A 24,243-nucleotide genomic window follows, 5' to 3' on the forward strand; every position below is an offset into this window, starting at 1 on the left:
AGTGTCTCTACAGAATTGTTCTTACCCGTCGTGGCTTTGCTAATGACCGCGCGTTTGTGGGTGCCGTCTGGGTAACACCGTTTATGTGTGTCTGTCTATTTTAAAGCATCTCTCTGTTAGCCACACATTTTCACGGCGGCCCGTAAATGCAGCCCCTTAATGACGGCCGGTCGGAGTGGAGGGAGACAAAAGCAATCATTCTTTTATGGGCAGAGATTATTCTCAGGTCAAAGGTCGTGCCCTGGGGGTTCTTTAAAGTAAGTATGGAGCGTTATTTCTCCCCGATTGGTCGTTACCGCCCCCGCTCGCCCTGACACGTAAATTGCACATTTGTGGAAGACCCCCCTGATCGCATTAATAAGTTTAAAGGGAGTTTTTACATTATGTGGGCTAAGCTATTAAAACCATTTGTTAGCTTTTTGCTTATGAAGACACGCCTGGCGGGGGGGCGTCTCAGAACGAGCATGTGCGAGCTGCAGTTGTTAAATCGTAGTCCACAACAGTAGGATTATCATGCAAACAACAACACTGCTTCCCACCGAGGCCCATTTCCAAATCGGCCAGAGAAATTACATTTTAGGAGAGAGATTTTGTTTAAGAAGAAATGTTCCTTCCTACAATGACTTGTGATGCACGATATCTTAAAATACCTCCATTGCATCATCAGGGGCCACTATTTGTAGTGTTTTTTTGTTTGTTTTTCTCTGAAGAAAATGTGAGTGGTGCTTGTGGTCTGCATAAAACTTGCTATCGTAGTGCTAGAGTGTTGCTACATGGTTGGTAGTTTTTTCATGGGTTGCTCTTATGTGGTTTATTGATAATTAAGGCTTGGTTTACTGGTCCGTCCATCCGTCCGTCGATCAAGCTGCAGTTCTGTGGGCAAAAACAGAAAAACCCACTCTAAATCCAGCACTTTTAGAAAACTAGAGACCGGTATCCCGTCTTCCATTCATTGCTAAGACACTTGAGCCAGTCGTGTTCAACCAAGTCTCTACCTTTCTCACACAGAACAACCTCCTGAACAACAACCAGTCTGGCTTCAAAAGCGGCCACTCAACCGAGACTGCCCTGCTCTCAGTTAATGAAGCTCTGGCAAGAGTAGCTTTTGAATCATTAGTACTCATCTTGCTGGATCTGTCTGCTGCTTTTGACACAGTTAACCACCTGATTCTCCAGTCAATCCTCATGTCGAAGGGCATCTCAGGAACCGGACTCCAGTGGTTCAAGTCTTATCTCTCAGGTAGGTCCTTCAGGTTGACTAGGAGGGGTGAGGTATCTAAGTTGCAACATCTTGCTACTGGGGTTCCTCAGGGCTCAGTGCTTGGACCACTTCTCTTCTCCAACTGCATGTCATCTCTAGGATCTGGCATTCAGGAACATGATTTTTCTATCACTGCTATACTGATGACACACAACTCTACCTCTCATTCCAACCACATGATCTGATGGTAGCTGCTCACATCTCAGCCTGATTTCTGACTGGATGAAGGACCACCACCTTCAACTCAACCTTGAGCCGACAGAACTGCTTGTGGTCTCAGCCAACCCAACACTTCATCATAACTTCTCCATTTAGCTAGGTTCGTCAGCCAGCCAGGGCAGCCAGGAAACTTGGAGCCTTGGATGATATGATTAACGATTGTGCAGAACTCTGCAATGAAAGAAGAAGAAGAAAAAAAAAAAACTTTTTGAGCAGTGAGTGGATTCTATCTTAAACACCTCTGATTGGCCATTGCGTTCAATGAAATCAACAGATATCTCTGTGATTGGCTACATTGCTCAATGCTGCAAAACACGTTGTAAATAGAAACCTTTGGCGCTACCCAGAGAGCAAACACATTGGAGAAAATGTAAAATAATAATAATAATAAATGGTTACACACTGTATCATTTGCCAAATCTGTTTCACCAATATTCTACTATTACAGAGAAAAAAATGATCCTAGACCAGCGGTTATTGACAGCTCCCTCTAAAAGCAATCAGCAGCAGCAGTCAGTGGTTTGAGTGAGAAAATTCTCCATGGCCAGAGGATGGCTAACACACACACCACCTGATATAGCTACTCCCAAAATGAACATAGAAATTTTAATGTGCTAGACGCAGATTATCTTGTGTTTTGCGTTAGTTCAAATGTGCATTCTGGTGTTGGAAACACATGATGCTGATGACGTGTTGTGACCTTTTGTGCATGTAAAACACCATGGCATATGCATTAAAGGGTTAGTTCACCCAAAAATTAAAATAATGTCATTAATTACTCACCCTCATGTCGTTCTACACCCATAATACCTTCGTTCGTCTTCAGAACACAAATTAAGATATTTTTGATGAAATTCGATGGCTCAGTGAGGCCTGCATTGCCAGCAATAACACTCCCTTTTTCAATGCCCATAAAGCTACTAAAGAAAACAGAAATGTGCGCACATCCCAGCTCAACAGAGTCACTATTGGGTAAATAAACAAAAGACGGCACACTGCCACTGCTGCTCTCAAAATTTATTAAAAAGACAACGTATCGACCAAAGAGGTCTACGTCAGGCAAACAGTTTGTTTGTTTACCCAGAAAGCTACTAAAGACATATTTAAATCAGTTCATGTGACTACAGTGGTTCAACCTTAATATTACAAAGCGATGAGAATACTTTTTGTGCACCAAAAAAAAACAAAATAACGACTTTATTCAACAATATCTAGTGATGGACGATTTCAAAACACTGCTTCATGAAGCTTCGAAGCTTTACGAATCATTTGTTTTGAATCAGTGGTTCGGAGCTTACGACGTAATGAAGTCTCGTTTACTGAAATCATGGGATTTTGGTGCTCTAAACCACTGATTCGAAAAAGATGATTCGTAAAGCTTCAAAGCTTCATGAAGCAGTGGTTTGAAATCGCCCATCACTAGATATTGTTGAATAAAGTCATTATTTTGTTATTTTTGGTGCACAAAAAGTATTCTTGTCGCTTCATAACATTTAAGGTTGAACCACTGTAGTCACATGGACTGTTTTAAATATGTTTTTAGTAGTTTTATGGGCATTGAAAAAGGGAGAGTCATTGCTGGCATAGGTTTGTAATTTCATCAAAAAATATCTTAATTTGTGTTCTGAAGATGAATGAAGGTCTTACAGGTGTGGAATGACATGAGGGTGAGTAATTAATGACAGAATTTTAATTTTTGGGTGAACTAACCCTTTAAGCCCAACAGAAGGTCTGACCAACATAGCCCTTGACATTATAAATATATTATTTATTTATTTATTTATTTACTAACATTTGTTAATTTTTTTTTTTTAAATGTGGCATATGCAAATATTAATAAATATCCTGACGCATCCAAGCTTTATAATGGCAGTGATTGATACCAATGTGAATGAGTTGAAGAAAGTGCTTCCATCCACATCCATACATCATAAACATACTCCAGACAGCTCTGGGAGGGTTTTTAAAAGAAATCCATATTTAACAAGTTATGAAGTAAAATATCTAGCTTCCGCCAGACTGTGTTCTGTATTCAACATATGAAGAAAGTGTAAAACTCTGGCAGTTCGAAAAGCTTATGCTCTGGCATGTTTCTACAGTAACCCTAAACGGACAAACTGCTCTACAGAGCATGTTTCAACTCTATGTTCATTGGTGTTTTTAGAGGCAGCTTTCATCGTCACTATGCTTAATACACATGTAGTAGTAGTAGTAGTCGTCTGGTTTATTAGAAGCAGAGACCGTTCTTTGTTAGAAGTAAGAAGAAACCTCATTGCTTGACTGGCTACTCTCTTCTGTCTCAGTCAACGGCATATTTGTCTTTGTGTCAGCCACCGTAGCTTCTCTGTGCGTCGAATGGGAGGGGTGAGTGTGGTGCTGAGTCGTTGGTTGCAATTCGCAATCTCACTGCTAGATGTCGTTAAAATTTACACACTGCGCCTTTAACTGACCTGACGCCAGTTTACACTTTCTTCGTAAGTTGAATACAGAAGGCGGTTTGGCGGAAGCTAGATATTTTACTTCATAACTTGTTAAATAATTCATAACTTGTTATCGCTTCACTTCAGAAGGACTTTCTTAACCCCCCGGAGCCGTGTGGAGTATGTTTATGATGGATGGAGACACTTTCTTCAGCTCATACTTGTTGATCCTGTTCACTGCCATTATAAAGCTCAGATGCGTCAGGATATTTATTAATGTAACTCTGATTGTGTTCATCAGAAAGAATAAAGTCATGTACACATAGGATGGCTTGAGGGTGAGTAAAGCTTGGATCATTTTCATTTGAAAGTGAACTAATCCTTTGATGGACATAAATGATACTGAAAATTGTGCAGTCACAGCTATATTTTGCCTGGTGAATGATAAAATGGAAAAAAAAATGGATAAAATCATTATATAGTAAATGCAAATAATAAAAAGTAACTAACTATAGTTTGGATAGCACAATCATTTGATTTATTCAAACAAATTATGAGTTTGATGTTAAGGAATGAGCGTCCCTTGAAGTGTCGGGTGTCAGTCCCGTTGGGTGTTCCTGGTATCCGTGTGATATCGGTGTCTCGCGCAGCGCCCATGGGATCCGTTATCTGCTGCTCACGAGCGATCACAGACATGTTCCTCTTCCATTACACGCTTTCAAACACAAGCGTGAAAGTCATAAAGTTTAATGGTGTTCTCTCGCAGGTACAATCACTCCCTCTTTTTGAGTCCACGCTTCATTAAGTCCTAGAGAGATCTCTCTCTGTGTGTGTGTAAGAGTGTGTGTGTATGTGTGTGTGTGTGTGTGTGTGTGTGTGTGTGTGTGTGTGTGCCAGGCTCTGTGCCCATGACTGTGAGATTGTCAGTCAGAGGTGGAGAGTAGATCTGTTTCCTCCACAGATGTTTCCAGCGGGTCGTGTTTTCCAGCGGGTGGTGAACGGCTCTCTTGAGTCCTGGAGCATCTTGGTGCCCTTTGGGCAAACCTGATGTGTGCTGAGCGCTTGTGTGTGTTTTATTGTGAGAGATGACTGATCAGGCATAGAGCGAATTCTTTGCATTTTAGACATTCGGTCCATTTGCAGTTTAACATAATTGAATTGAGCTCCATTGAAGTACTTACCATTTCATAACATTTTAATTTAGATGTCTTAAACAGGAAATGCATGCAATTCATCTGGTAATGAATATGACTGAGATTATATATATATATATATATATATATATATATATATATATATATATATATATATATATATATATATATATATATATATATAAATATTAGGGCTGTCGAAATAACGCGTTAATTTCGATTAATTAATTAATCGGAGAAAAAATAACGTGTTAAAAAAAAATAACGCAGATTAATCCATTCTGTATTGACCTTTGAACCTGGAGCCGTTCTAGCCACCATTCGACTGTAAAATGAAGGAGGGAGACGACTGCTACGCTGACGGACAGAACGAGCAGAGAGCTCCTCCCTCGTCTCTGTCTTCAAAGTAAGCACCGTCTTTGCACTCTCTCTACCTCACACATAATAATCTAAATCAACTGACACAATGCTAAAAGTTCGTAAGACCGAATCCATGTTTTCACGAGGCGCATTCGGAGAATGTTTTTCCTGAATAACCGCTGGGTGTGAATAGTGCTCAAAAGAACGTCACCTCATCTTCTCTGACTGGCGCCCTGCACGTGCAGCTGACATAAACCACACTTTCAGTAAACAAAAAGAAAATCCTATCCAGTGGTCAAGTGTTTTCTGTGTTGACAAATATTTTGCGATGTCCTAATAACAGTTGCGATTCGCACGCAACGCGTCAATTCGCGACCTAATGACTCATTTGAACAGATTCATTTTAATGAATCATGACAACAACTGATCTGTCCACATGGTCTATAATGAATCATTTACTCGAACAACTCTGAAATGAGAACATAAGTGTGCTTACCCCATTTAGCAAGAGTGGTTAGTAAAATTAGCCTTAATAATCCACAATATTTTCAGGTTATTTAAATGACAATGTGTAGTAAATTAGGCCTACCTATAAAATCAGTTAATTTAGACTGCAGTGAGGTGAAACCAGAACAAAGCAAGTTGTTGTTAGCTAGGTGCATTCAATTGTATATGGTAGAAAATTATACTATTAGTTAATGTAACTTCTAAATGCTACTTTTTAATACTTTTCAGGTTTAGCAAAAAAGCATCTTCTCTTACAAAGCTATAAAATCACTTTTTTTTTTTTTTTCTTTTTTTTTGCAAAGAGGGCAAGAAAGAATTACAGTGAGAGTGACGGGTACTTTATTGTCAGCATCGGGCTCACAGATCACGTGGGTAGGGCACTTTTTACTGTTTGTGTGGATGACCATGTCTGTCACCACCGAAGACCATTTTTGAACCAGGAAAAACCCTGCATTGATTCAATATTTAATACTTTCACAGCAAAATTATGTATGCGATTAATTTAGATTAATTAATCACAGAGTATGTAATTAATTAGATTAAAATTTGTAATCAATTGACAGCCCTATATATATATATATATATATATATATATATATATATATATATATATATATATATATATATATATATATATATATATATATATATATATATAAAATGGAAAATATTGGTTGCTCCCTACATGTGACCCCTAATTCCCATATTCTGTCTGGGCTACAATATGCAAGCCTTTTCTGATAAAACAAAAAAAAAACAAAAAAACATCCAAGCCCAGCTAAACTTTGCAAAAACATATATCCAGTTTCAAGTGTGGACAAGTGTGTTCAAACAGGATTGAACTTCTTGGCCAGAGTTGTAAAAGCAAAAACAACAGCATACAGCAAAAGAACAGCATACCCACAGTGAAGCATGGAGATGCAGCATCACACATTGGGCTGCTTTTCTTCAGCTGGAACCAGGGCTTCAGTGAAGGTGGAGGGAATCCAAGTACCAGTCAGTTTTTGGCACAGAATCTTCTGGCATTTGATAAAAATCTGAAAATGAAGAGAACTTTCACCTTTCAGCATGACAATAAACGTAAACGCACATCTAAATCAACAGAAAGAATGGCTTCAGCAAAGAAAGATGAATGTTTTTGGATGGCCCAGCCAGAGCCCAGACCTGAATCCTATAGTAAACCTGTGGAGGACCTAAAGGGGTTTGTGCACAGGTGATGTCCTCACAATTGAACGTTTTTGCAAATAAGGATCAAGACGTGCCATGCTGATAGACTCCTCTCCAAACAAACTGAGTGCTGTAATGAAATCAAAGAGTTAACTATTAGTTCGGGGGGTGCACAATTATGCAGTTAGTTATTCCAAGTTTTTTATTTTTATTGTTTTCTCTAAAATGTGTCACTTTGGTTTTCAATGGCATTGCATAGGTTGTCATTTTTACATGAAAGGTGCAAAAGTTTTTTTTTACATCACAAAAACCAGCTGTTTTACAGGGATTTGTAGACTTTTTATATCCACTGTATATATGAAATATTAAATATTATTACATTAAAATGTATTATATTATATTATATAAAAACTCATAAAAAGATTAAAACTATGAAAAATATTTAAATATATAAAAAATAAATAAAATATTATAAAATGTATATTATATTATATTATATTATATTATTTTATTTTATTATTTTATTATTTTATTTTATTTTATTTTATTTATTTTATTTTATTATATTTAGGGCTGTCAACAGATTAAAAATTTTGAATCGCTAATGCGGCAGAGAAACAAGCACGCCACCATCTTTAGAATACTGTCTTTGATTCCGGTTTTGCGGTAGCTCTGTACATTTCTATGGCATCGCTGTTGAAGAGTAATTAGCTGGTGAAGTGGATTTAACATGTTGTAGAGTTAATGAAAGTTATCATGAGCATTGTTATGTTTAAAGCAGATGTCTTAACAAATGCCAGTAGGCCGGGAAGATTTTAAACGAGCAGTTCATTCATAAATACATAAGATTGCTGTGAAAATACAGACCGGAAGTCAAAAGACAACGAGCGCAGCGCTGAAAAGGGGCAGAGCTACATAAGGTCTATACTTATGGAATTAAGCATACACCACAGATTGAAGGGTGATTCTCACAAAACTCTATTTTCTGCAAGCTTTTTTTTAAGGCAAAGCAAGGTGTCTTTCCAATCAGGACACTTGGAGACTCCAAAAGGACACCAAATAACCAAATGATTTAAGGAGTCCATATAATTCATAGATTTATGCACACCAAAGCACCCATGAAACATTACAGAACAACACTTTTCAGATTTGAGTGTACAGTATGTGTATAGTGCAACAGCAAATAACTTGTTTGGAGCTTTTTAGAGCTTACATTTTAGACATGTCAAGTTATGATACTGAGCCAAACCACATGGAGATGCCAAAAAAACCCTCTAAACCAACCGCCTTGACCTGACTGCTTTATGCCTACCACAGTACGCAGATCCATTCAGAATTCAGAAACACAGCAACATACACCTGACAGATTTAAAAAAAAAAAATCCTGAATGTGTCTGGAAACAATGTACTGAAATGTGTCTGTGCATAAATACAATGTGCGATCAGTGCATCGAGAGCGCTCATACACGGTTTGTGTGGTCATTTGCGTTAAATTATTTTAACGCATTAAGGATTTTGAATTAACCGCATACATTAATGAGTTAACGTTGACGGCCCTAATTATATTATGCAACTGCTTATATTGTTTTTTATTCAATGTAATCATGTAGGAGCAATGACTCATTTCCATGTCATGTTGTATTTCAAATGTAAAGCTAGATCTACCATAGTCAGGCACAAGAACTGTATAAAAAAAAAAAAAAAAAAAAAAAAAAAAACCTTATTGTGCTTGTTCTTTGGTCTTCTAAAGGTCAGTTGCAACTAGAACATGTGCTGTTCAGTGTTTGTTTCACTGCGTGTTTCTAATGAAGCGCATGTGTAACCGTGGCCTCTGCACATCTCCCATGATCCCGTGCGTTTCCACTGATGCACGCTGCTTTCCACATTGAACCTGAAGGGAAATGTGAAGTGTACTTTTTTTAATGTCATAGAGAAGACTCATTAAAGCAGGGGCATAACAATTCCTCCATTAATTTTCCAGCAACCAGTTTTTAATTAATAGTGCAGGCAGTATTAAATATGAAGTACACAAATTGCCTGTGGGCTTCGTAATTAATTCTAATGGAAGAAATTAAAAATTGGTGGGGTGGATTCAGATTATTCTGCTGTATGGCCGTGGTTTCGGGACCACTGGAGCGACTCTGTCAAAGGAAAAGATCTTGCCTGGACTTTCCAGAAATCTGTCCTTTCTCACGCTGATGGATGGACGTCCATCTGCCCAGACTGACCTTGGAATAGACTTGAACGAATGTGTTTGAGTGCTTGAAATTTCCCTGAATCCCTAATTCCATTGAGAATAATTTTTTTTTTTTTTTTTGAGAAGAATTTTTAATTTTTTTAAATTTTGTGGTTTTGTTTTTGGTGGTGTTTTTTTTTTTTTTTTTTTTAATTTGTTTAGTTTTGTTTGGGTTTTGTTTTGTTTTAATATTTGGTTTGTTTTGGTGTTATGATTTTGTTTTAGTTTGTTTTTTGTTTTGTTTTGGTTGTTTTGGTTTTATTTTTTTTGTTTTAGTTTGATTTAGTGTTTTGTTTTTGTTTTGGTGTTTATAATTTTGTTTAGTTTTAGGGTTTTTGTTTTTTATTGTTTTGTTTTAGTGTTGTTTATGGTTTGATTTTTATTTTTTTGTTTTGGTTTGATTTTTGTTTTAATTTTGGTTTTTGGTTTGTTTTAGTGTTTATGGTTTTGTTTTATTTTTAGTTTTTATAGTTTTTGTTTTGGTGTTTATAGGTTTGTTTAGTTTTTGTTTTTAATTGTTTTGATTTAGTGTTGTTTATGGTTTTGGTTTTATTGTTTTGTTTTGATGTGGTTTATGGTTTTCTTTTGGTTTGTTTTAGTTTGGCGTTTTGTTTTGTTTGTTTTGGTTTTATAGTTTTGTCGTGGTTTAGCTTTTACTAACAAAATTATTGTTGTCAAGAATGTGTTCTTTTCACTCATTATGTTTCACTTTATTCTCTCTCTCTGAAGGCCATTGCACATCCTGGTGTGTAATGCAGCCGTCTCCACGCAGCCCTGGAGTTTAACGGAGGACGGACTGGAGTCCACCTTTCAGATCTGCCATCTTGGTCATTTCCACTTGGTCCAGCTCCTGCAGGACGTCCTGCGGCACTCCACTCCTGCTCGGGTGGTAGTTGTTTCCTCGGAGTCTCACAGGTGAGACTTTTTAAATATTTCCCATCATTGCTTAATTTCATCTCTGAAGCATTTATGTAAAATCATCCATGTACTTTCATTTGTTGCTTCACCAACGGTCCCTGTCGCTCATTTCTCCAGATTGATTTATACTTTTTGTGTTGGATCCTTTCTCTATTGACCAGCAATAGAGAAAGGCTGTGTAAAATATCCATCAGCACATGCCAACTAGGCCATGCTAACCTGCTAAACCCTGACCTCTTGGTTGAAAATCAGGCCACTTCTGTTCTCAGATTCCTCGTCCAAACACCCGAGCTGACATGAGCATCAGGAACATTGCAGTGGGAATCAATGCATGTACTAAATGTGCAGTACAGATAGTATGCAAAAAAGAGAGCCTGTGATTCCAGTAACATGACTATTAAATAAAAAGTGCTTTGAAGAACATTTTCTACTCTGAGAGTGTGGCTCCATTAGATTAACAAGCCCCATGTGTCATTGAGTGAACAGAATGTTACACAATCTCAATTCACTCTCCCCAACAGTAAAATCATTTACTTGTAATCGCAGAAGCTCCTCCATTTAACTTTAACAGTTTATTTCTCTTTCTCTACTACACCTGATAATTTTGATCCTTACCTCCTCATCTCTATCAGTTCCACTGCCTTTAATATGTGGCCTTTTGAGCTCACCATCTGACCTCTGACCTAGGAAGAGATTATATTTCCCAAAGCCGCAAGAGCCGTTAAACCTTGACACCGTCGTATGAGCGACGGAAAGCAACTCGAAGAGGCAAAGAAAGAACGAGGGGTTGGGGGAAATTGAGGGTGGAAAAAATAAAATGGAGTCAACGGGGACGTTTATCTGCGCTGTAGCACTGGGGCTTAAGTGACAGGACAGATAGGTGCTGGCATTTGCCTCCCGACTCCAAACAAGAGGACACTGATAGCGTGGACGGGAAACTCACCTCTGAAAACTCACACCAGACTCACGCCTTTATACTTCAGTCTCTTTAAAGCAGGATACTGCAGTCATTAAATACCAGCCTGACCTGACCTTTTCATACCTCTGCTCTGAAAATAGACTATTTCCACCCCAGAATGCCTCTACTGGGAAGACCGTATGGATTATCCTGGCCGTGAGATGATGACAAAGTCAACATGTGCAAAAGGATAGTGGGGATGGATATATAACCGCTAAACTGATAGGGATAGTTCAGCCAAAAATACTAATAGAAAACATTCTGTCATACTCATGCTCATGTCGTTCCAAACCTGATTTTCTTTCTTCCATGGAACATAAAATGAGTTCTAAAGTGCCTTAACGTGCTATTTTAAAGGTTCCTAATTGTGTTTTGGAGTCTCCTACAATAGGTTTACATGCATCCAAGGTCCAAAAACACTAATTTTCTTACAATACACATTGCAGCATCAGCACTTTTCTCACAGTGTATGAAACTGTTCGATCAAGGATTCAGTCATCTAAACTCCTTCTTTCCGAGAGCCTGCTCTGCTCTGATTGGTCAGATGGCCCAGTCTGTTGTGATTGGTCTACTGCTTGTAGCGCTTGTTGGAAACCAAACGCTCATTACATATCTGAATTTCAGCTCTTCCTCAGCTCTTGATACACAGCGATACGAACAGTAACGATGCGTCGGTTTTACCGTATCAATCTCATTAAAGTGGATTTGTTTTGACAGCAGAAAACAGTGTCTTCTCCACATGAACAACACGAACCAAACTCTTCCAGTCTCACATACAACTACAGTGTCTGAGGGAGGGGCAAAGACGACACTGTTTACAGGCAACCAATAAAGACCATAGGCTCTCGGCGTAGGCATTTGTCATTTTACCCAATGGACAAGGAGCGTAAAAAAAGTGGACTTCAAAGATTTCTTATCCTGTTGCGCCTTCTATAGGACAGCATTAGTATTACAGACAGATGTAAATCTGGGATTTTTTGGAGTTTTGATTATTATTATTATTATTATGAAAAAATCTTTTGTTTCGATTCATTGGTTCAGAGCGCCAAAGTCACGTGATTTCAGCAGTTTGACACGCGATCCGAATCACTAATTCGAAACAAAAGATTCAAAGCAGTGTTTTGAAACCACTCATCACTAGATATTGTTGAAAAGTCGCTATTTTGTTTTATTTGGCGCACAAAACGTATTCTCGTCGCTTCATAATATTAAGGTTGAACCACTGTAGTCACATGAACTTTTTTAAATATGTTTTTGTACCTTTCTGGGTGTTTGAAAGTTTAAATTAATCCATTAATCCATTGGCCTCACTGAGCCAATGGATTTCATCAAAAATATCTTAATTTGTGTTCCGAAGATGAACGAAGGTTCTTACAGGTGTAGAACAACATAAGGGTAAGTAATAAATGACATTATTTTAATTTTTGGGTGAACTAAATCTTTAAGTTCGATAAGTTAGAAAAAAAAAAAAATCATATTAAAGTGTTAGTTCACCCAAAAATGACATTTCTGTCATTAATTACTCACCCTCATGTTGTTCCAAACCTCTAAGACCTTCGTTCATCTTCGGAACACAAATAAAGATATTTTGACCAAGAGGTTTCTGATTCCCAAGAGAAAGCAACATAATTACCACATTCGAGATCACGCTGTTAGACCGTGCAGCCTTCTGTGTTCTACGTCAGAATGCCGACTCATTATTGGCTGGCTCCTGTGTCAGCGTGCTGCTCATGTAAACAGCATCGGCCAATACTGAGCCAGCGTTCTGACGTAGAACATGGAAGTGCTGCACTGTGTTTACTGACTGGGAAGAGAAGATATTGTTGAATAAAGTTATTTTTGTTTTGTTTTATTTCTGTTCACTTCGTAACATTGAGGTTTGACTAATTTAACGATGTATTTAATACCTTTCTGGACCTTGAATGTGGTAAATACATTGCTTTCTCTGAGTAATTAATGACATTAATTTTATTTTTGGCTGAACTAACCCTTTAAGTCAGAACAGTATAGAAGTATTCTGCAAGGTGGCCATGTTGTTGGTGTCAGAATCACATGATCAGCGACTAGTCGTTGTCAGACTTAAAAAGTCATGGCAGAGCATTAAAGTCAACTAGTGCTCCATATTCCAAGTCTGAATCCATATGAATCAGAGGAACAGATCTACATTTAATTTAGTGATCTCTTAAAATGTTGTCCTCTGCCATTGCTTTTTAATCTCATTCACATCAGTGCTTATTCAAACTTGTAGTCTCTCTGTAGTCACAGAATGTGTGACATCTTCGACACCATTTGCTTTTTTGTAATCACACCCAAGTTAAAATATGCACATGTACAAATGAGAATGATGGAAAGATTGGACCATTTAAAAATAGTTGATGTAGTGTTGCGAAAGTTTTGACATAATTGACCCCAACTGATAAAGAGAGAATGATTTTTAGTGAATAATGACTGAAAATCTTGTAATGTTCATACTTAGCAGTCAAATTGAACTACTGTTATGATACTTAAAAAAAAAAAAAAAAAAATCCCTGAGCTTGAGAGACTTTGGTAATTTCATTCTTTGGGAAAGAAAAGTGTTTTTTTTTTTTTTTTTTTTTTTTTGGATGAGCTATTCCTTTTTAAATAGTTTCCCACTCCCACAGTTCACACCTTTAGTGTTTGTAACGATGCTATGCCCGCAGATGTTGTTGTTTACCCAAGCAGAGATGTAACGTGTCAAACAGCAACACAGGCCGCACTGAGCTTGTCATACAGTGAACGTGACGTTTTGATTGGTTGTTATGTAAAGCACATAATTAAGAGGTAAACACCGAATGCAATTGTGGGCGCCAGAACACACTCTGATCCGCACTAGGGGAGGGACAATTCATTTCACTGCAGTTTCTTGGGACTGTTGTTTACACACACACAAGGACACATCGAGAAAATACAACGCCTTGTGTTCAGGGGCCTTGTCAAACATCTGGCGTTTAACAGCTTAGTCAGAGCCAATTAAAGAACGTCATGTCGTAGCTTTGATTTGCATTAAGCCAGACCTGGCCTGCCAAAGCTCATTTAGTTCATTTCTCCATCGCTCACGTTCTGGAGGTTATTCCCTCGACTAGTCAGACTTTAGTTAACATGAAATCTGTTTTGTCCACTTGTTCAGTATTGACCATTTACATTAATTCTTTTTTTGTTCATCCCAAAATGAAAATTTTGTTATTAATTTACCTTCTTGTCATTCCAAACCTGTGTTGACTGTATGTCTTTTTTTCTTTTGTGGAATACGAAAAATCATATTTTGAAGAATGTCAGTGTGACTGTAGACTTTTTTTTCAGCTAAACTAAACAAGAAACAAGACACCAAAACCAATGCAAGACAAATGACAAAACACATAAATAATCAAGACAAAGCACAACACAAGACAAACACATAAAACAATCAACAAAAAGGCAAACAATTAAAAACAAAACTATTCAAGATGCAAAACACAAAACAAAACAATAAAAAATCAAGACACAAAACACAAAAGTAGTCAAGACACAACAAACAAAACAAACAAAGAGAAATTTCTCAAACTACATACTATGGACAAAAGTATTAGGAGACCTGACCTTTACACCTACAGAGACTGTAACGATACCATACATAGGATACATAGACATTAGTATGGTTCCCCTTTTGCAGCTATAACAGCTTCTTCTCTTCTGGGAAGGCTATCCACAAGATTTGGAGTGTTTCTTTGGGAATTTTTGCCATCCAGAGCATTTGTGAGGTCAGGCACTGATTTTGGATGAGAAGTCCTGGCTCACAATCTCTGTTCCTGTTCATCCCAACGGTGTTGGATGGGGTTGAGGTCAGGGCTCTGTGCTGGCCAGTCAAGATCTTCCACACCAAACTTATCCAACCATGTCCTGATGGACCTTGCTTTGTGCACTGGGGTACAGTCATGCTAGAATAGAAAAGGCCTTCCACAAACTGTTCATTGTTCAAAATGTCTTGGTATGCTGTAGAATTAAGGTTTCCCTTCATTGGAAATAAGGGACCATCAAACCCAGACTCACCCATCAGGCTTGCCAGACTGATTCTTCACTCCACAGAACACATTTCCATTGCTTCAGAGTCCAGTGGCGGCGTGCTATACACCAATCCATCCCATGCTTGGTAATGCACTTGGTGATATGAGGCTTTCGCACAGCTGCTTGACCATGGAAACCCACTTAGTGAAGCTCCTGCAGCACAGTTTTTGTGCTGATATTAATGCCAGTGGAGGTTCAGCTATGGATTTAGCAGAGCATTGGTGACTTTACACACCATGCACCTCAGCACTCAGTGACCGGTTCATTTGGTGACTCTACGTGGTCTTCTGCTTCGTGGATGAGTTGCTGCTGTTCCTAAATGCTTCCACTTTCCAATAACACCACTTACAGTTGAGAGTGGAATATCTAACAGGGATGAAATTTCACTAACTGACTTACTGCAAGGTGGCATCCTATCACAGTATCATGCTTGAATTCACTGAGCTCTTCGAAATGACTCTGTTGAGACAAATGTTTGTAAATGTAGACTACGTGGCTAGGTACTTGATTTTTTTTATGCCTGTGGCAGTGGGCCTGTGGCACCTGAATTCAATATTCAAGAGGTGTGTCCCAATGCTTTTGTTCATATACAGTGGGTACGGAAAGTATTCAGACCTCCTTAAATTTTTCACTCTTTGTTATATTGCAACCATTTGCTAAAATCATTTAAGTTCATTTTTTTTCCTCATTAATGGACACACAGCACCCCATATTGACAGAAAAACACAGAATTGTTGATTTTTGCAGATTTATTAAAAAAGAAAAACTGAAATATCATATGGTCCTAAGTATTCAGACCCTTTGCTCAGTATTTAGTAGAAGCACCCTTTTGATCTAATACAGCCATGAGTCTTTTTGGGAAAGATGCAACATTTGGGGATCCTCTGCCATTCCTCTTTGCAGATCCTCTCCAGTTCTGTCAGGTTGGATGGTAAACGTGGTGGACAGACATTTTTAGGTCTCTCCAGAGATGCTCAATTGGGTTTAAGTCAGGGCTCTGGCTGGGCCATTCAAGAACAGTCACGGAGTTGTTGTGAAGCCACTCCTTCGTTATTTTAGCTGTGTGCTTAGGGTCATTGTCTTGTTGGAAGGTAAACCTTCGGCAAACTCCATGCGGGCTTTCATGTGTCTTGCACTGAGGAGAGGCTTCCGTTGGCCACTCTGCCATAAAGCCCCGACTGGTGGAGGGCTGCAGTGATGGTTGACTTTCTACAACTTTCTTCCATCTCCCGACTGCATCTCTGGAGCTCAGCCACAGTGATCTTTGGGTTCTTCTTTACCTCTCTCACCAAGGCTCTTCTCCCCCGATAGCTCAGTTTGGCCAGATGGCCAGCTCTAGGAAGAGTTCTGGTCATCCCAAACATCTTCAATTTAAGGATTATGGAGGCCACTGTGCTCTTAGGAACCTTAAGTGCAGCAGAAATTTTTTTGTAACCTTGGCCAGATCTGTGCCTTGCCACAATTCTGTCTCTGAGCTCTTCAGGCAGTTCCTTTGACCTCATAATTCTCATTTGCTCTGACATGCACTGTGAGCTGTAAGGTCTTATATAGACAGGTGTGTGGCTTTCCTAATCAAGTCCAATCAGTATAATCAAACACAGCTGGACTCAAATAAAGGTGTAGAACCATCTCAAGGATGATCAGAAGAAATGGACAGCACCTGAGTTAAATATATGAGTGTCACAGCAAAGGGTCTGAATACTTAGGACCATGTGATATTTCAGTTTTTCTTTTTTAATAAATCTGCAAAAATGTCAACAATTCTGTGTTTTTCTGTCAATATGGGGTGCTGTGTGTACATTAATGAGGAAAAAAATGAACTTAAATGATTTTAGCAAATGGCTGCAATATAACAAAGAGTGAAAATTTTAAGGGGGTCTGAATACTTTCCGTACCCACTGTATGGCACTTTTCCACTGCGTAGTACTGCTCGGTACGGCTCACTTTTTGGCGCTTTTCCACTGCATGGTACGGCTTGATACAGCACAGTATGGCTCACTTAAATAGTACCACCTCGGTTGAGGATCCAAGCGAGCCGTACCGATACTAAGTGTGATATGTAAACACTGCAGATCACTGATTGGTCAGAAAGAATCGTCACTACAGCGTCATTGGATTTGAAACACGAGACTCCAAACCCGCTACGTTTTACAATAGTTTTACATTTTACAATAGTAGCTACAATAGTCCATAACAGCCAACACAGTTTTTTTTAAATGACTTGCTTTAAACGACTGTTGCACAAAACTTAAAAAAAAAAAATGACTGGTCAGCAGACGAGCGGATTCACAGCAGTAGAGGCGGAGCAACTATATGATCAGTCTATAATCCCAGCCACTTTTGAAGCGGTACTAAACCGCAGTGGAAAAGCAAACCGAAAGTAAAGCGAGCCAGGCCGAACCGAGTCCTGCCGTGCTGAGCCGAGTTATACCACACAGTGGAGAAGTGTATCTTTTAAATGTGTCTTTTTAATTCTAGTTTCATTTTTATGTTTATTGCTCATTCTTTCCTTCTGAAGGTTCACTGATCTGGTGGACACGTGTGGAAAGGTGGACCTTAACCTGCTTTCACCTCCGCAGAAGGAGTACTGGTCAATGCTGGCCTACAACCGTGCCAAACTCTGCAACATCCTCTTCTCCAACGAGCTGCACCGCCGCATGTCTCCCTTCGGCATCACCTGTAACGCACTGCATCCTGGGAATATGATGTATACTTCCATCCACCGCAGCTGGTGGCTCATGACCCTGCTCTTCACCTTTGCACGACCCTTCACCAAGTCTATGGTAAGAACAAGAGATTTATTTTTCTCCTTGATGCAGTGTGAGGATTGAGTATGTTCCTGAGTTTTTAAGCAGCTACCTTTTCAGCATCAACAAAATGTGCACTGATTTTGAACATTCATTCGTAGGCAGCAAAAGCACATGACACACAAACCAGCTGTCTTCTTGTGACAGTAAAAGTACTTGATGTACAGCTAATTCCAATAGAGGTTGACGTTAGTGTCTTACTATGCTATGCTGAGCTAACGCAACACCCGAAAAGGTTGTTTACACAATGCTTTTTTTTGTTTGCATTTAAAAACACAAAGCGGTGGGCAGTGGAATAGAAAACATGCAAGGTTTTGACATTAGTTGTTTTTAGTTTTTAGCTGAAATTCTTTGAACCACAGTTTTAGAATGTTAACAATTAGCACGCAAACATGCTGTTATATGCGATAGCCAATAAATGTCTCATTTTAAAACTATATACCATTTTGTTTAAATAAATTAAAACACACAAAAAAAAAATACAAATACATTTAACAGTGTTTTTGAATTATTTGTGTAAATAAATAAATCAGTCAATCTAATATTGGCAAACAACCATGATGGTAACAATATATTGTGCATCCATAATTATTATTGAATATATTTTTTGCATTTAAATATATTTAAGTTTTACTCGACTTCTTTCCACTGAGCGTGTCGCAGTGATTTCTGGAATTGCTTTTCTGAAATGATACATGCAATGCTGCCTGTAAATGTGACCAAAGTGAGGTTAACTGTGCTGCCAACCTTTGGGAACAGCATTTCATTAGGATCTCATGAAACCTTGAAATGCTAGCTGGCTGAAGAACAAATATGCATATACGACTTGGTGACTGAGATGCCCTTTTTCCCATTTGAACCAGTTTGTAACCTGCTGTTACTTGTGTGAATTTTGGAGATACAGTGGTGGTGATCCAAGAAAGTTTCACTAGCATGTTTTTAGGTTCTTTAGCAAGAATTGTGTGTGTGTGTGTGTGTGTGACGCTGCCGTAACGCTGCTCGTATACCCCAGTGCCGCATAAATCAGGCGGGCAGCTCTTCCTGTAGGCAACTCTCAGCCGTTTTAGCCCGAAGAGGCGAGTCACATACACTTACAGAGACAAACTATAAAATTCAACATCCTCATAAATCATAAAGTATCTGCCTGTCTCGCACCTGAAGCATTTCCTTCCGCTTCTGATATGCTTTAGGCCACACAATGCATTTGATGTAGTCTTTGTTTTAATTTTGGTTGAAAACTCTGAAGGCAGATTTTGATGTAGTGTTGAGTATTTCAACTGAGCTGATTAAGTATTAAAGAGATGGGTATGAATATGTCATAAGTTTATGCGCACAGCCCAGTCATAACTCAGAATCGCTCATTTCTCCAGCTGTCAGTCATGTTTGATGGACGTTGATGTGGATCAAGACATCCTGTTTGCATGGAAAGTGTGCTGCCGTTTCTGAACTGTAATTGGTTAATTTGAGTATTTTTTTCCCCCCTTGTGCTTTTGTCAGTTGAAGAAACCTTGATTAGTTTTAAACATGTAAACAAGAAGCACAATATTTATGAAATTTTAGACCTTAAATTGTACTGTATTTGCATTTCCAGTAGAAAATACCAGTGTTTGCAAGGCAACAAATCACAAATGATTATGCAATATTCCAATGATTTCAATAATATTAATGTATATATTATAATAAATATAAAATATTTAGCATAAGCAGATTGATTATATTATATTATATTATATTATATTATATTATATTATGACCATGATATATTATTATATTATAAATAAAAACACTAAAAACTAAAGTCGCTCATTTTAAATGTTGCAAGTTGATTTAGGAATCAAGACATCAGTGTACAGTATGAAAAATCTCTATACATTTTGGTTATCAAATTATTTGTGCTTTTAATTGTGCCTTTCTATTATTAATAATAATTATTGTTATTATTATTATTATGTTATTTCGTTTTTAATTGTTATTTCTTTATCTTCAATTAATGTAGTAATGATTTTCTCTCTTTATTAAATAAAGACCCCCGGACACTTAACACAGGAAAAACCCAATTCTTGGCAAGGTGTTGATGTTCCTCTCTCTCCCTTTCCTGAACCCCCTCAGATATTAGTGAACTTAACACAAAACAGAGCTGTTACTTTATTTATTGGTTATGAGGCTATGAAGATGGTATCGTTTTAATTGCTTGCAGTCTCATATGGGATGCTGGGAAATTGTTCAAGGTTGCAAAGCTCTGCATAATGTTGACAGGAAGAGCCTGGAACGATATTACACCCAAGCGCAGTAAAATGCCTTTGTCTTCTCCAGAAGCTGTAGGTGATTTATAACTGCGCAAATCTAAAATAAAACCTCTTATTTTGCTGTTTTATTGCATCTGAGTGGGACACTTCCATTTACTTTAGCGTTTCTTAATAGTTTGATGCATAGATACATCAAACATCACAAATTACTGTATGGTAATGTAAGATAAGCCTTCATAAAACCAAACTATTTAATAATAATAATAATAATAATAATTTTGTTAATCATTTTGTTTTCATAATATCTCAGATTAAAAAAAAATATTGATGTTAATAAGGATGTTTCAGTGTAATTCATGAAACCGAGTATCATCATCTGATCTTGTAATTTGTAGATAATTTTCAGTTTTGCTGAGTTAATAAAAATTCAATGGGTAAGAGGCAGGACTGATATCTGACTTAAACTCACACGACTGTCTTCATCTATAATCTGTACATATGATCCGCCATTCGTCTCTCTTGCTCTCTTGATGGCCTGCAGTTGAACATTAGCCCATGCTGATCTTCAGAAGTGTTTAGCTTTGATAAGAGTGAAGTCATTTTCTCCTCATGATAATCAAGTGGTCTCTTGTGCTGAGCGGAACGACGGTACTGATCTTTCCTGGCATACGGGCGTCCTGTCAGAGAGCCTGTAAGGATAAAAATGCATCATTCCATTGATTAAACTTCCCACAGAGGATAGGATTTTAGTATTACAATTTTTAATCAACTTCAATTATTAATATTAGTATCATTGTTATTAATAGGGCTGCACAATTAACCAAAATAAAATCGAAAATGCGATAATATAATGAAAGTTATTTCTACCATAAAAGTTTTGTTTTCCCAATTGTAAATTTAAGTAAATTTAAATTGATAATTTTTAGTTCTTGAACTTTAAAATACCAAAGGCACTAATCAGTTTAGTTATACATTACAATGAGTGGAAGAAACAACAGACAACTGGTATTGAAGTACTTCTTTATTAGACAAATGCAACTTAAAACATTTACATCTTTAACTGAAACGTCTGTATGATTTGTTTTCAAATTTTGTTTTGTTAGTATGCTTAGTGTGCAATGGTGTGTTTGTCAACCATTAAATGGCTTTTGACAAAAAATTGATAATATACATTACTGAACAACAGTAAATATTCTGTAACAAATAACAATAAGCATCAACATACTTTTTAAATGTTTGTGGTGTTGTGGGTGTTTGAGTGTATTTTAGGTTTCTAAAATTTTGTTCCACGTTATTGTTCCAGTGCAATAAGAATTGGTAATGGGTTACAAGCCTGTTGTCCAACAGAAGAAAACATTTAATGACATATTTTTACTTTACTCACTTTATAATGTAAGTCGAGTGTTTGAAATAACTTCCTTTTGTGATCTGACTTTAGTCAGAAAATATATTATTTTATAGTATTTTATACAGTGATAAAGGCAATTGCAATTTTAAGTCTTTTAGTTTTTTTTCTTTCTTTTACGAAATCGTGCTGCCCTATTTATTGTTATTACGTCTGCCTCACAATAATGACTCTAACTCGATCTGCTATTGATTCAGCATAAAAATGTTGCAGATCACAATGCACTTCAGATCGATATAAAAGTTGTCTATTGTGTTCTAGTGGAGTGTTTTTTGACCGAAACTACAAATAATTATAAAGATTTGCATACTACAACAGTATGTGGGTTTTTTGCACTTTTTCCATTACAAAAAAAAAAAAAAGAACATTCTCCATGTCACTAATGTGATTCATTGTCCTGATTTATTAGGAAGCAACATCGTTCAAACACATATTTGACAAATCTGCCATTGAACTCTGTGTGAATTGTTTTGATGTGAAAAATATTTACTGTAGGATAATACTGTAGGATATTTATTGTAGCGGCATTGCATTTCATATAACGACTCGTCGAAATAGGTTTAGAAACGACAAAACATAATAATTGATGTTATGAGAAATCCAAATCCAAGAATTCCCCAGAGATTCATTTCCATAAGCAAATATTTCACAAGCATTTTGTTTAGAACAGAAATGCTTTAAGTGTGTTCTCAATGTCGAAAAAGGTCATTTTTGATACTTCCTGTGTGGTTTTATATGAAGTACCATGCGTCCCTGAAGCCTCTGTAACCTTTTCATTTGTGTAGTCAAACAGCTGTTTTAGCATGTTTGGTTTGACATTTCTTAGACGGTTGGGTATTGTGGCATCTAATAGCTGCTTGATGCTTTGGGACATGAAGCTGCTGGGAAAATCACAGCCACCCAATCAGCACCCCACCTTCCCCCCGTCATGCCCGCCCTCCTCAAAATCACTTCATTGGGATCCAGTCCGCCATCTGACTGCGCGTTTTCAGCAGTTTAGCGCAATTATTTTCCCCAGGATTCTGCCTCGGGCGCTCCGCTACCTTTTTACATATGCAGGGGCTGAACTTTTGACCATGGCCCAATAGTCGTACATTAGCCGGCGGTTTGCTCTAAAAGGGGGACTTTAACAAGTTCCTCTGTGCATTGGCAAGTGTCTCGCCTCTCACCTGTGAGATAATTTAACCAGCCTGCTGTGAGACTGCTGCCACTGTTTCCTTATGGGAGTCTAAATCTCACTCGCTCTCAGTCCTCTTGTAAGCCAAGCGAAAGGAGGAGATGCTGTTGATGGATCTTTCCTCACGCTCGGCTAACGAGGGCTCTGCTTCTATTAGTACACTACAGAGGCATTACCCATTCTCTCTTGCTCTTCTTTAATGAAGTCTCGTCACCCCGAGCTGCTCAGATTTATCCCCACCGCTGTCGCGCTGCGCTGAGCCCTGTCGGAGTGGCGAGCGTCCCCCGGTAACCGGTTGTAAGGTCAGGTGTTGTTATCTGCCGGTACACGGGTCCTATCACGGCAGTGCCGCAACCGGGGCTGACAGGCGCTCAGTGGAGCGGAGCGAAGTGGGGCAGAGGTCTACACCCAGATCCCCTTCCGCTGCGGCGGGACACAATGAGCTGCCAGGAGCCCTAATGGGCTCATAATTGGTGATTAGGACCTGCAGGTTGAGAAGAGAGCCAGTTCACTCAGCCTGTCGGAATGTTTTCCACTATGGGCTGCAGGCGTCATCTGTGCTGTCTCTGATTCTACTGGAGTTCTCGCCCTACAACGATCCACTAGTATATCAAATACATCTGATGGCCACTCTATCCACTCTCTCCCTGTGGTTATATCTGGACAATATCCCTCCTCTTCTTCAAGGGTTTGTATCTAGATCAGGGATCCCGGAGGCATCCAAACAGTCCTTTATCTGGCCGGTCCATTTCAGTGGCCGGTAAGACCGATTACCCCTTGGTTAATTGCTAGTTGTTCAGTCTAGTGGTCATAATGGCTATGTTTATGGAACTGGCCCCTGATGCGCTATATCTACTCCATAAAATTTTGGCAACAGATTACAAGCAATATTATTAATTAAATTCAACACATAGAATTAAGAATTAATCAAATTAATTGATTCAATGTCAACCATTTAAAACAAGAAAAACTGAAGTAAAATTTAAACAAAAATATCTGAATAACAGACAGACGTCAAAGATGAATTAAGAACTCTTTATTTTTTTATTGCCAACATTGAAGACACCTGATGATAACAAGCAAAATCACTGAAGGAAAGAGAAACACAAGAATTAACGGAGGTTTAGATGTTGATGTTGATTTTATTGAAAATGTTTGGTCATCATTATGGTGATCGGTATTTCATTTGGTTGGGCACTTTGACTCATTACTTTTATGTCAGTTTGTGGTTTTTGTAATGTACTTTGATCATTTTACACATTTTATATTGTTGACTTTTAAGGAATTCATTTGATTAATTCTAACTCAATTCTTATATGTTGAATTTAATCAATAATTTTGCGTGT

The 24,243-nt window shown here is 38.1% G+C and overlaps 1 protein-coding gene across 3 annotated transcripts in view; it reads left to right on the forward strand.

Moving 5' to 3' along the window:
- The window catches only part of wwox (WW domain containing oxidoreductase), a 286,614-nt gene that overhangs the window by 74,246 nt on the left and 188,125 nt on the right, over nucleotides 1–24,243 (forward strand). For 2 of the 3 annotated variants that reach the window (XM_048159581.1, XM_048159578.1), the window contains exons 7-8: nucleotides 10,054–10,239; nucleotides 17,781–18,045. In XM_048159581.1, the coding sequence (XP_048015538.1) occupies nucleotides 10,054–10,239; nucleotides 17,781–18,045 (451 nt within the window). Of the gene's footprint in view, nucleotides 1–10,053; nucleotides 10,240–17,780; nucleotides 18,046–19,439; nucleotides 19,668–24,243 lie in introns of those variants that run through there. The other variant, XM_048159579.1, reaches the window with a different exon arrangement.

The sequence above is a fragment of the Megalobrama amblycephala genome, linkage group LG15, assembly GCF_018812025.1.
Source record: "Megalobrama amblycephala isolate DHTTF-2021 linkage group LG15, ASM1881202v1, whole genome shotgun sequence".
Lineage (NCBI taxonomy): Eukaryota > Metazoa > Chordata > Actinopteri > Cypriniformes > Xenocyprididae > Megalobrama > Megalobrama amblycephala.